The sequence below is a fragment of the Podarcis erhardii genome, assembly GCF_964252035.2.
Source record: "Podarcis erhardii genome assembly, chromosome: 10".
Lineage (NCBI taxonomy): Eukaryota > Metazoa > Chordata > Lepidosauria > Squamata > Lacertidae > Podarcis > Podarcis erhardii.
Window position 1 is genome coordinate 70,292,897 of NC_138500.1, and position 12,484 is coordinate 70,305,380.

General features: G+C 41.8%; 1 protein-coding gene across 2 annotated transcripts in view; it reads left to right on the plus strand.

The window, feature by feature from the left end:
• Positions 1–4,160: 4,160 nt before the first annotated feature.
• ORC5 (origin recognition complex subunit 5) overlaps positions 4,161–12,484 on the plus strand; it is a 68,031-nt gene continuing 59,707 nt past the window's right edge. The window contains exons 1-3 of one of the 2 annotated variants that reach the window (XR_014160848.1): positions 4,161–4,356; positions 8,854–8,946; positions 10,360–10,554. Coding sequence is in view for 1 of the 2 variants with exons in the window: in XM_081879180.1 (XP_081735306.1) it covers positions 4,246–4,356; positions 8,854–8,946; positions 10,360–10,554 (399 nt within the window). In the remaining variant the exon portion in view is untranslated. The remainder of the gene's footprint in view (positions 4,357–8,853; positions 8,947–10,359; positions 10,555–12,484) is intronic. The other variant, XM_081879180.1, reaches the window with a different exon arrangement.

Below are 12,484 nucleotides of genomic sequence, written 5' to 3' on the forward strand. Positions count from 1 at the left end.
TGATGTGATGGTCCTCTTCCACGAGAGCATAGAGTCTCAAGGAAGGCTTTGTGGAGTTGGTCCCGATCTTTTAGAGAGAGCTTGACTGTGGTGCAGCAGGAGACTCTATGTAAATGTTGTGTTGGAAGCCGGGTGCTAAATATTGAACAATTCTGTTTGTAGGTACTTCTGTTGGATCAGGGTCCTCTTCTATGCTGGCTGACTACTTTAGCAAATTATTGTTGAGCGTGTGTGTGTGTGTGTGTGTTTGTGTTTAAAGCAAATGTTTAATTTACTTGTTAGCTTTTTGTTAGTGTTGCTTTCTATGTTTTAATTCTTCGTAATTGTTTTATCGAAGTTATGTTAATTATATAACTTGGGCTGTAACTAGGATGTTTTATTATGTTGCTGTTTATTGTCCACGCGCTGCTTTGGGATTCACTTGAATGGAAAGCACAATCAGTCAATCAATTCTGGCAAAAGAAAAAACAAATCCTGTCAGCGGAATATACTAGAACAATTTTCAGCAGGTTCCTCTATCACTTCAGCCCTGGTTTGGGATATCACTGAGGCAAATATATCAGTGTGTAGTTTACTCTTTCCAGCCATAGAAAGGTATCATCAATGGAGCAATGTCATGTGGACCATTGAGATGCTTTTAGATCTCCAAAGGGTGGAGCCAGAGAGAAATTTGTTCCAGAATGCTCTACTGACAGTGTTATGTACTGAAGTTCTCACCCTGGGCCAGCAGGGGGATACTGTAGATAGTTATGCAAATAAGGGATCAAAAGTGACGTTCAGTGATTGGATAGTTTTAGAAAATTGTTACAGTTACATTGTACTGGAGCTCTATATAAGCAGGCTGACTGAACCCTTCAGTTCAGTTCTGTCCTGGCCTGTGAATAAACAACAGCTGTTTGAAGAATCGCTGTGTCGTCTGATATGTTCACCCACAACTTAACAGACAGCAATTGTTTTCCATCTTGCGTGTTAGATTCCGTCATGGATAGCAGGAAATACCATTGCTGCCTGTGGCCTGTATTCCATCCTTTATATGAAACAGCAGTTAACTGAATATCTTACTTGCTTTATCACATGAACATATGTTAGAATATATATATTATTTGAGACAGGCAACCCAGGCTCCTTGCAGAGGTCCATGCACTAGAGCATGAGGAATTCAATGATGCCTAAAAACATTTTGCCTTCTCCTTTCAGGCGTAGCAAAAGAGTATTGAGAACCAAATTTTGTTGCTCTGGCGGAAAGTTGTGTGGGGAGTGCAAATTAGCAGGTTAGAAATGAGGCAAGGTCAGACTCCTGCTGTAGTGCCTTTTTCAGATTTCAGAACATACAGAGAGCTCAGCAGGGATTTCTCCTTATCCCACAGCACCACACATCCACATTACAAATATGCACTTCTAGCCACATTCTTGTGCTTCCCGTCCTAAAGAACACCTCTTAGCATGATTAGATCTGGAATGGAGCCGGTGTGCTTTATCATTCTTCATCTGTACTTGTGTTTAGAGCTGCCCACCCTGGTCTGCTGCATCCTTTTCCCAACAGCAGACCGTTTGTATGCTGCAAAACAGGCCCATATCCTGGATATACATGTTTACTGGACAGTATGAAGCTAGGGTCACTGGAAAAGACCCTGAAGAAGTGTGTATCTGAAGAAGTGTGCATGCACACGAAAGCTCATACCAAGAACTGACTTAGTTGGTCTTTAAGGTGCTACTGGAAGGAATTTGTTTTGTTTTGACTATGGCAGACCAACACGGCTACCTATCTGTAACTGGAAAAGACCCTGACGCTGGAAAGATTGAGGGCACAAGGAAAAGGGGACAACGGAGGACGAGGTGGTTGGACAGTGTTCTCAAAGCTACCAACATGAGTTTGACCAAACTGCGGGAGGCAGTGGAAGAAAGGAGTGCCTGGCGTGCTCTGGTCCATGGGGTCGCGAAGAGTCGGACACGACTAAACACCTAAACAACAACAACAACATGAAGCTAGGGGGAAAGATCACGGTTTGGTGGCAGAGTGCATACTTTCCTTGCAAAAGGCCACAGGAGCGATCTCTGGTCTTCTCCGTATAGGGCTGGGAAAGACAGCTTTCTGAAACCCTGGAAAGCTGCTGCAATTGAACTTCCACAGCACTGAGCTAGGCAGACCAATGGGCTGACTTTAAAGAAGGCATCTTCCTGTGTGGAACAGAGATCTGCAGAATTCCTGTGGGCGAAGGAAATGGCTTTAAGCCTCAATAAGGCAGAACTGAAAATATTGCTTTACAGAGTTTCTTAATAGCTCTCTACAAAGGTTATAAGCTTTTTTTTGGGGGGGGAAGGGAGCTGTTTATATTTGATATGAAAATAGCTGAGTGATGCTTTGAAAAACAACCTTATGATGCTTATGATGATGCCTAGGGAATACTTCACAAGGCGATCCATGAGATTATTCCTGTTCATGCTGCTTGGCAGTCAAGTGTTGCAAATAAAACAGATGCAGATGTCCCTGGGGAGAATATCTATAAACTGGAGTATACGAACTCAGTTGCCGAGTTCGATGTTGTTGTTTCCTTACAGTTCCAGGGTTAAGCTGCATTCATAAACCCACTTATTACTTGGGAGTAAAGCTGTTCAGAACTGAGTGCACACAGGAAAAGCATCGAGCTGTGTCTCATTTCCAGCAGCAGAGCTCATAAATAAAGGGCATCTAGTTAAACCCACCTGGGATTAAATGGGCAGTAATGTTGGTTGGCACCCATCCATCTCTGGAGATGGTGGGGTCATAGCTGCCAACCTTCCCTTTTTGGGGCGGGAAATTCTCTTATTCCAGCACGTTTCCCGCTGCTATCCCGGATTGTTAGATATCCCATAGACTGTCCCTGGGACAGGTGAGTCTGCTGATCCCTTATTTTTGAGGCTTCTGATCCCTTATTTTCAAATCTGAAAGTTGACAGCTATGAGTGGGGTGCATTTTTGGGGGTGAAGTCAAACCGTTGGCGAGTTGCAGCTCTTGCTGTGGCTGCAGAGAGCAATACGAGAAGGGCATGTTTTGTTGCTAGGCGTCCGGTTGTGCAAATGCACCGTGAACAGTAAAATGGCAATTTATGTCAAGTGTCTCAAAAGGCCGGTCTTAAATAGAGGTTTGCTTCCAGCCGTCGCTTTCGCTTTGGTTTCCCTTCCTCTCTCGCGCTCCCCCTGCAGGCCGTGGGGAGGAAAAGCGCCTGTCCAAAGTAAGGGCACCGGAAAGTGCCCTCTAATGACTTCATCGGCTGCTATTGCGCATGTTTATTTTATTTTTTTAAAAAAACCCAACAAACGCGCGGTGCGCCTGCGCCTTAGCCATGGTAGGAGGCGCGTGTGGCTTCGCCGCGCATGCTCAGAGGGTTCGCGTGTAGTCGGAGCGGGAGCCGGCGAGGGCGAAAAGTGTCTTTTGGCGGTTGAAGGCGGAGCTGAGGTAAATATTTGGGCGCCTGGGTCCGGCTTCAAGGGAGCGGCCTGGCTCTTTCTTCCACAGAAGCAGAGCAACAGGGCTTACTCACTGGGAGTCCTTACCTCAGACTCGCTTTCTAGCGGTTCCTGAAACAGAAATTGGCGACAAACCCCTTCCCCCTAATAATAATAATAATAATAATAATAATAATAATAATAATAATAATAATAACAACGTGGCGGGCAGGTGTGCTGCTTATTACCGCTGTGGTTGGTATTTAGTGCCCGTGAGGAGCGACTTGCAAGTGTTAGCTGCCTCTTTGCAGACGGTCTGATCGTTAAAATCTACATCTATGCCATAAATACCTGGCTACAAATTAGTGGGGATAATCTCACATTTATTTTTATTTTTTTTACTATGGCCCAGACCGCTGTCATCTTGGGCTTCAGGTGGACGATTGGTTGGGCTGCCGTATTTACTTCAGTTATTATTATTATTATTATTATTACTGCTGCTGAAACGCTATGCTATAAGTTACAGATAGGTAGCCGTGTTGGTCTACCATGGTCAAAACAAAATAAAAAAATTCCTTCCAGTAGCACCTTAAAGACCAACTGAGTTAGTTCTAGGTATGAGCTTTCGTGTGCATGCACACTTCTTCAGGTATCTGAAGAATTTATTTTGTGTATCAGGTTTATCAGGTATCTGAAGAATTTATTTTGTTTTGGCTATGCTATAAGGTGAGAATCAGTTTGTCGCTTCATGTTTCCCTTAACAGACCTGCCCACCTCCGCAATCCTGGAAGTTGCAAGACACAAGAGACAGAAGTTAAAATGCCTGTTTTCAAACATCCAGAATATCCAGAAGCCACGTTACTTCGCTTGGAAAGCTTGGTGCTTTTTCGGGAATCTCAAGTGTCCACCTTGTTATCGATCTTCGGAGAGGTAGCACTTTCTAATTTTCTTTTTCTAATTGCCCTTTAAGATATATTTTTTTTTAATTCAAAGTCTGCTTTTCAGGCAAGATACTTCTTACTGGGCAGGAAAACAGTGTTTTGTTTTTGTTTTTTGCTCCTGACAGGTAGTAAAGCTGAAGTGGATATACCACAGTTGGCCCAGGAAGGCCTGGGTTCAAATTTTACTTTAACTGAAGGTCTCTGTGACCTTTAGCAAGTCTTTACTATTACCTTAGCATGTCCTTTAGGAGTTCTTGGAACTCAGAGATACATACCTGAGTTAACCACAGGTGTTTTTTCATAACACAAGGGATTAACTCATGCACGTCTCTCTTAAGTGCAAAGAAATGCAGTTATGGTTGTTTTTAATGTATCAGTTTTGTACAGTGGTGCCCCGCAAGACGGAAAACCCGCTAGACGAAAGGGTTTTCCGTTTTGGAGGCGCTTTGCAAAACAAATTTCCCTATGGGCCTGCTTCGCAAAACGAAATGTCTTGCGAGTTCCTGCGGGGTTTTTTCCCCTCCCCCCCCCCTTTTCCTAAGCCACTAAGCCGCTTATCAACTGATCCGCTAAAAGCCTCTAAACCGCCAATAGCGCTAATCCGCTAAGCTGTCAATGGGCTTGCTTTGCAAGACGAAAAAACCGCTATACGAAGAGCCTCACGGAACGGATTAATTTCGTCTTGCGAGGCACCACTGTATTGCTGCTTTTCTTCCCCTGGCTACCAGTAGGAGTTTACAAGAAAATGTAGACTAGTCAGGCCTCCCCCCCCTTTTTTTTTTAAAGGTTGCCATATAAAACTCAGTAGTGATTCTGTTAAATTCTAATGTACAAACAAGGCCTTCTTTTGACATTTATTTATCTGAATAGGTAATTAGGGAATAATGCATGCTATTTATGTAGCGCTGTTCCTTAAGTACTCCACATACAGTATCTCTGTATACCCAGCTGTGTTTGTGGAGACTTTGTGGTATCTCGATGGTTACCAGGAATTCCTTAATTTGAAAAAAAGTTATCAGAGGACCAAGATTTCCTGAAAGGCAGTGGGACGTCGGTTTTCGAATGTAATCTGTTCTGGAATATTGTTTGAGTTCTGAAACGTTTGAAAACCAAAACTCAATACAGAAGCCTTAAAATGGAAAAAAAAATACAGAAAACTCAAAACGTGCATGTTCGACTTCCGAAAAGTGTTCGAAAACTGAAGCATTTACTTCTGGGTTTACGACGTTCGGAAATCAAAACGTTTGTCAACAGAGACATTCGAAAACTGAGGTTCCATTGTACTGACCTTTTTCCTGTGCTGTAGCTATAGGGAACTATGATGTGTTCATTCTAGAATGCCTTCTCAGTTCGGATTAGAAATGGTAAGGCCCAGTGTGCCTGACTACTACTCCACATCACCTGTGGTGTCAGAACACGTTCCAGATTTTTTTTACAGTGTATGGGACTTCCGTGAAATGCATTCTTTCCTTGGCAGGAAAATTGTTATACAAAGAGCTATCGTCATGTAGTGCTTTCTAACTTACTTGCAGAATGTTAATATCCTTATAAAGCTGTATGCTAAGTAGGGCAACATTATCCTCGTATTTCAAATGGAGCACACTGCCAAAAAGATAGTGGCCTATGTATGGATTCATGATAGGTGAGATATGAAGTGGGGAATTCTTGGCTCACAGCTCATTCTTTATGCAAAAGGTCTTTTTTAAACACAAACATTCTTTGGCTTATGTTAATAACGGGAAGAGCATCGCTTCAAGCAGAAACTGTGAGGGTAATACTCTGCTATTCCCCTCTCCTGTCTTATATAAGCAGCAACTCCTGCATTGATTAATATGGGCTGTGGCATAGTTGAAGTTGTTACCTTTATCTGTAATTAAATATAATATCCCTACAAGCCGTTAAGGAGAATAATGTGTCATTTGGTTCACGGTATGGAAATTGATGTCGGCAGTCTGCTGCGGCATTTAATTTTGCCTGACAGTCTTCTGAAGCTTGCTGTACTGATGTATTCAGCATGAGTGCTAGACGTGCAGATTGTTTTTAAATGAAAGGTTACATTTTTCAACCATGGAGATGATTTTGATTATCTCAGTAATTTCCAGGGATTCTCCTAGTAATCCCTGAAGAATGATTTTTTCAACCCTGCCTTCAGGAAACATTGCAACACTTGTTGGTCTACCCAGGCATTTAGCTTGAACTTAGTTAACTGAAAGACGTGGATGTAATAGTTATTCAAATGGTGTTCATTGCAGAAACATTTTTATCGGTTTATACTCTTTCTTTAACCAGTTTATCTTTAAAATTATCACTGTGTACAATATACTTGTGTCTGAACAGTTGTTACAGGAACATGGCTACAGGTAGAATTGTATCTTCAAAATAGATTTCCCCTCTGTTTTTCTTTTGCTTCATTCCCAAGCAGTAGTAATGATTTGTGTGTGGTGTTGCTTTTTCCTTGTTGAGTGTTTATATTGCCCTCAACAATTAAAATAACTTTTGATGTGTTGAAAATTGCCAATATGCAGTTATTTGCTTTAAATAGTTAGTGTTGCAGAGAATGAATGATACCTTACTGAAACAGAACCTTTGATAAGGTGGCAGGAGGTCACATGTTTATGTTGGGTGGTTTTTGTTGTGGGTGAACAGCTGTATTTTTGCTTCATTTTAATCAATTTTGTTCTGTAGGGTTTTGTAAATCGTTTCAGGACCCCTTCTGTGTGAAGTGATACATAATTTGATTGAATTTGAAATTTCATTGTTTAGAAAACTACTCATTGTGGGGCCAGTGTACACAATATCAGATTTAGCAAATCTGTATGTGAGGTGGGACAGTAGCCACTCATCATCCTGTCTCCTCCTTGGGTGTGCACAGCAATGAATGGACATACATGCATACATCTGTACATGTGATACCCTGGAATTTTGCAGTCAGCTTTTTTTACATGGAAGGATTGGAAGAATTTAGTACAGATGTGCATATACATCACTAAAGAAGTATTTTTTATGAGTGATAAGTGTGTTCAGACCAGCTGCCCTACCATAGGTAAAGTGTTTATTGATTGAAGATTGGATGAACAATGAAACTATGAATTCCAATGCGGGTTTCAGATTGATTCATTAGGAATCACCCTTCTTTCTCTTGTTACCATCATGAATCGCTTGTCAGCATGTAAGTTTATGAACCTGTACAATTATCATTTTGCTGTATTTGCAGTACATCATGCAGTACATCTAAGACTCTCAGCTTGTGGACTGGAAAAGCAACTCAGAACAATTTCCAGAAAATATTTAAAAATATTTAAGAAGCAAGATATTGACTTAATAACCAGTGGTTTGGATATGCAAAAAAATAGGAAGCAAGTTTCTTGCTAAGGAGAGAGAGAGTGAGAGATTATGCAGTTAAGTGCCAGGACCTCAGAAGTGCAAATCATTGACTTATATTCTCTTTAAGGGTATTTAACCACATACTGAAAAAGCATTCTCTATTTAGTTCTGGTGTCTCCAATTTTGCAGAGCCTGCGAGCACATTTGGAGTTCTGTGAAATTGTATTGGCTGCCATGGTAGGGGGCAGGCCCATTCACAAAACGGCAACTGTGGTGGGCATAGCTGGTCACTAGTGAGGCTAAAAGACAAGTAACTCACCTAGGAACTCCAGATCACAAAGCCATTTCTTAGAAACCATGTTAACTGGAAGATCATCCCAAAACTGTTTCACTCAGCCTACTCCCCCTGCACTGCATATCTTGAAAAAACCACCCATCCCATTCAGTAAGCACAAGCACACAAAACATCTGCACACAGACTTTCTGCTTTATCAATCCCCTCATAGCCCTGGCGCCCTTCCCAGCACCCAAGCAGTTGCCCTCCCAGCACTTGGGTTCAGAAGTTGTCTCCTAACTAGTACATTTACCTGCTTGTGTGAAGCAATTGATTGGGCTGCATGCACCATTACGTAGCTTGTGCACAGTATGGCTAATTCAGCCAAGGTTCTTGACTTACTGTTAATGTGTGAACATGGCCTATGACTCAACAAGTTTATTGTATTTGTTTCTTGCTTTTAGCTGCGATTGGCTTTCGAAGCAGCTTACAATTACCAACAGTCACAATGATGTTTTTGAAAAGCTATCCGTATGCTCCATATTAAAGGCTTTCTGTCATGGAGCCTTGGGTACTGTTACCAAACAGGCCAGTCTCTTGACTTGTAATGTCTTGGGAGTTTCAGTGCTGGGCTTCAGGCCAGTCATTCTTTTGAACCGAACTTCCTTGTATTTGATGGATTATAAAATCAAAGGGATAAGCTGTCCTGGTGGATCTTAGCTGCTGCATTTTTAGCGAACCCTTCATTCTGCAACTTTTCATCTAGCCAAAAACTTGATGAGTCAAAGTTCTGTACATCTTTTGATTGAAGAAAGGCCAGTGTGCTTGAAAAGAAAAGAAATAAAACAAACACTAATATATATATATATATATATAATTTTTGTCCAGCGTCAGCATTTGAGCTTCCCATCCCTTTTTATCTATGGACACACATCCAGTGGGAAGACTTATGTGTTGCAGACTCTTCTGAAAACCTTAGAGGTAAGAAGAAAAATTGATTCATTCTGTATATTGGGAAATGCTTTCAAGTTTTGTTTTTAAAAATCCTCTGAAACCATCAGTTTGTTCATCTTTCCTGTTTCCTCAAGAAAACCATTCTTGACTGTCCCCAGATAACTTGGTACATCGGGCCTAGGCTTAAGCAGCAATGAATACGAGGAAGCAAAGCTCTGATTTCCCCTACAAATCAACTGTAACTTAGTACTGTTGTATTTCTGCATTTGCCCTGTCTCTGGCAGTGTCAGGTACTGGCTATAGTGACAGTACATGTCCAGCCCTATCATTAGGCATACCTGAAAGTGGCCACTTCAGGTAATTTATTTTGTCTGTCATGAAAGGGCAGCAGATGGTTAGTTGCTTAATTTATTATTATTGTATGTTTACTGGCAGGAAGCAGGAGAGGCCCTTGTGAGCTTTTGTGCCTTAGGTGCCAAAATAACTTGATTGACTTTGAGTGGGGGAGTGGAGTGTCAAATGCTGCTGTGCCTCAGGCATCAAGATGTCTTGTGCTGGCCCTTTTGATGATCCATGTGGGGTTGAGGTGACATGAATGATAAGACAAGGGCTAACTCTTCAGAACAAGAGTGAACTAAGAAAAAACGTATTGGTTTCAGCTTCACGCTGTGCTTAAACCATATATTAACAATTCATATTAAGTAATTTTAATGTTTCGGTTGGATCATATTGTGGGTTTTAACATCTTTTTAGCCTCTCTCAACTTGCCCTGTGATGCTCTGTGGTCCTCATTTGGGGGCCTGTCAGATAATGTTGTTGCTGCTTTTGTGCCATGTTCTCCTTAACTTTCTCTAACCTTGTTTACAGCTAGAGGGAGTGGTGGTGAATTTGTGGTTGACATTGTATAATACTGGTTATGAATGGGATCCATTCCATAGGCCTGGACGTATCCCAAAAGCTTCGTAACCAGAGGTGCCCTTCTGCGCATGCATGGGGCACAATTGAGTACGTGCAGAGTGCTTCTGCAGATGCATGCGCGCGGCGAAACCCAAAAGTATACACATCCAGGTTTGCTGCATTCGCAACCTGAAAGTTACGTTACCCGAAGGTAACATAACCCGAGGGTCCATTGTAGTTGTTTATTGGATTCACTTTCATGAACTTCCCACTGTGTGTAGAATACATTGAAATGGCAGCAAATGTAATAATTATTTCGTCTTAATACATGAAGTCCAATCATTCAATATTTAGTACTGAAATGCTTGCATGTTTGTTAGCAAGCAATCCTCATTGAGAAGTAATTATGTCAAGAAATGTGAATGAATCTCTCAGGTTGTTGGTTTTTTCTTTTTTAAAAAAAGCAAAACAAAACAAAAACCTGCTGGTGGTATTCTCTGCAAATTCTTGTAACAGCATTAATGCAATTTTCTTTCTCCTTAGCTGCCTCATGTGTTTGTGAACTGTGTCGAATGTTTCACTTCAAGACTACTTCTAGAAGAAATTTTGAGACAGTTACAAAGCCTTTCCTCTAAGGAAGAATATCCTCTTCCATTCTGTGATACGTTCAACGATTTCATACGTTTATTTAAGCAGGCAACTATGACACCTGCTCTGCAGAAACAAACTTTGTATGTGGTAAGTTTGAAAGGTCACCTGGGTTTAGGGCTGGGTGATATCTGCTTTCCAACATTGTAATACACAGCCAGCAATATGATGGTGTTTTACAGTTTCGTAAAGGAGGCGGGGAGGAGGAAGAAGGCAGTTGCTAAGGCGACTGAAGCAGGCCCGTCTCCTCGGCAGGGGCAGGTGGGCTTCCTCTTCCTCCCGTAAGTTCTTTAAACTTCTTGTAGAAATTTTAAGAAAACCCATCTACGCCTGATGTTTTATTGGTTTTCAGGGTTTTTTATAGCTAGCTTGAGATCATCTTCAGTAATTTTAGAATTTAGGAAGATTGTTCTTTAGATAGAGCAGACAAGTTCAACTACTTTTTAAAGTGTTTTCTATACCATCCATTTAGGAAGTTTCTTCACAACTTAAACAAAACCCAACTGCTTTATGAGTTCAGTAGCAGCTTTCAAGACTGTTGAAACTTCTGTTGGCAATGGAAATTAAATAGATTTCCCATTCTTACCTTAATGTTTTGTGTTAGACCCAGAGGTTGTCTTCCTTTGGCACTGGAAGGGAAAATTTTCATCCAACCAAAACTTTTCCTGCACTGTCTTGCTTGTTAAGGAACATCCCACATATTGCAGGAGTCATGCTCTAGGTCAGCACTGGGCTGAATTCAGGATTGTGGAATCCATTTTGTTTGTTCATAGAATCATAGAATCATAGAGTTGGAAGAGACCACAAGGGCCATCGAGTCCAACCCCCTGCCAAGCAGGAAACACCATCAGAGCACTCCTGACATATGGTTGTCAAGCCTCTGCTTAAAGACTTCCAAAGAAGGAGACTCCACCACACTCCTTGGCAGCAAATTCCACTGTCGAACAGCTTTTACTGTCAGGAAGTTCTTCCTAATGTTTAGGTGGAATCTTCTTTCTTGTAGTTTGGAGCCATTGCTCCATGTCCGCTTCTCTGGAGCAGCAGAAAACAACCTTTCTCCCTCCTCTATGTGACATCCTTTTATATATTTGAACATGGCTATCATATCACCCCTTAACCTCCTCTTCTCCAGGCTAAACATGCCGAGCTCCCTTAGCCGTTCCTCATAAGGCATCGTTTCCAGGCCTTTGACCATTTTAGTTGCCCTCCTCTGGACACGGTCCAGTTTGTCAGTGTCCTTCTTGAACTGTGGTGCCCAGAACTGGACACAGTACTCCAGGTGAGGTCTGACCAGAGCAGAATACAGTGGCACTATTACTTCCCTTGATCTAGATACTCCTATTGATGCAGCCCAGAATTGCATTGGCTTTTTTAGCTGCCGCGTCACACTGATGGCTCATGTCAAGTTTGTGGTCAACCAAGACTTCTAGATCCTTTTCACATGTACTGCTCTCAAGCCAGGTGTCCCCCATCTTGTATTTGTGCCTCTCATTTTTTTTGCCCAAGTGCAATACTTTACATTTCTCCCTGTTAAAATTCATCTTGTTTGTTTTGGCCCAGTTCTCTAATCTGTCAAGGCCGTTTTGAAGTGTGATCCTGTCCTCTGGGGTGTTAGCCACCCCTCCCAGTTTGGTGTCATCTGCAAATTTGATCAACTGGGAGTCAGAAATTCTTGCTGGTCAGCTTCACTGCATCCAGAGATCCAACTTCTCACTCTAGCTCTAAGGTGCCCATTCATGTAGGACACTGTTCTGGCCAGTTTGACCTCTCCATTGCCTAACGTGAACTAAGAATACAGCCTAGAACACATCCAAAACTTTACTGCAGCTGTATATTAGAATGGAAGTGGTGGTGCCTTTTAGAAACGTTTGTCCACCATTGTGATCTTCTGACTGAGCAATCTCATATTTACTTCCAAGGAATCATAAGGCTCTCCGTGGCAGCTTTTTAAACTCCCTGATTTAATAATTGATTATGTAAAGGTGAATGAGGATACTAGAACATACCAATGTTTATTTTA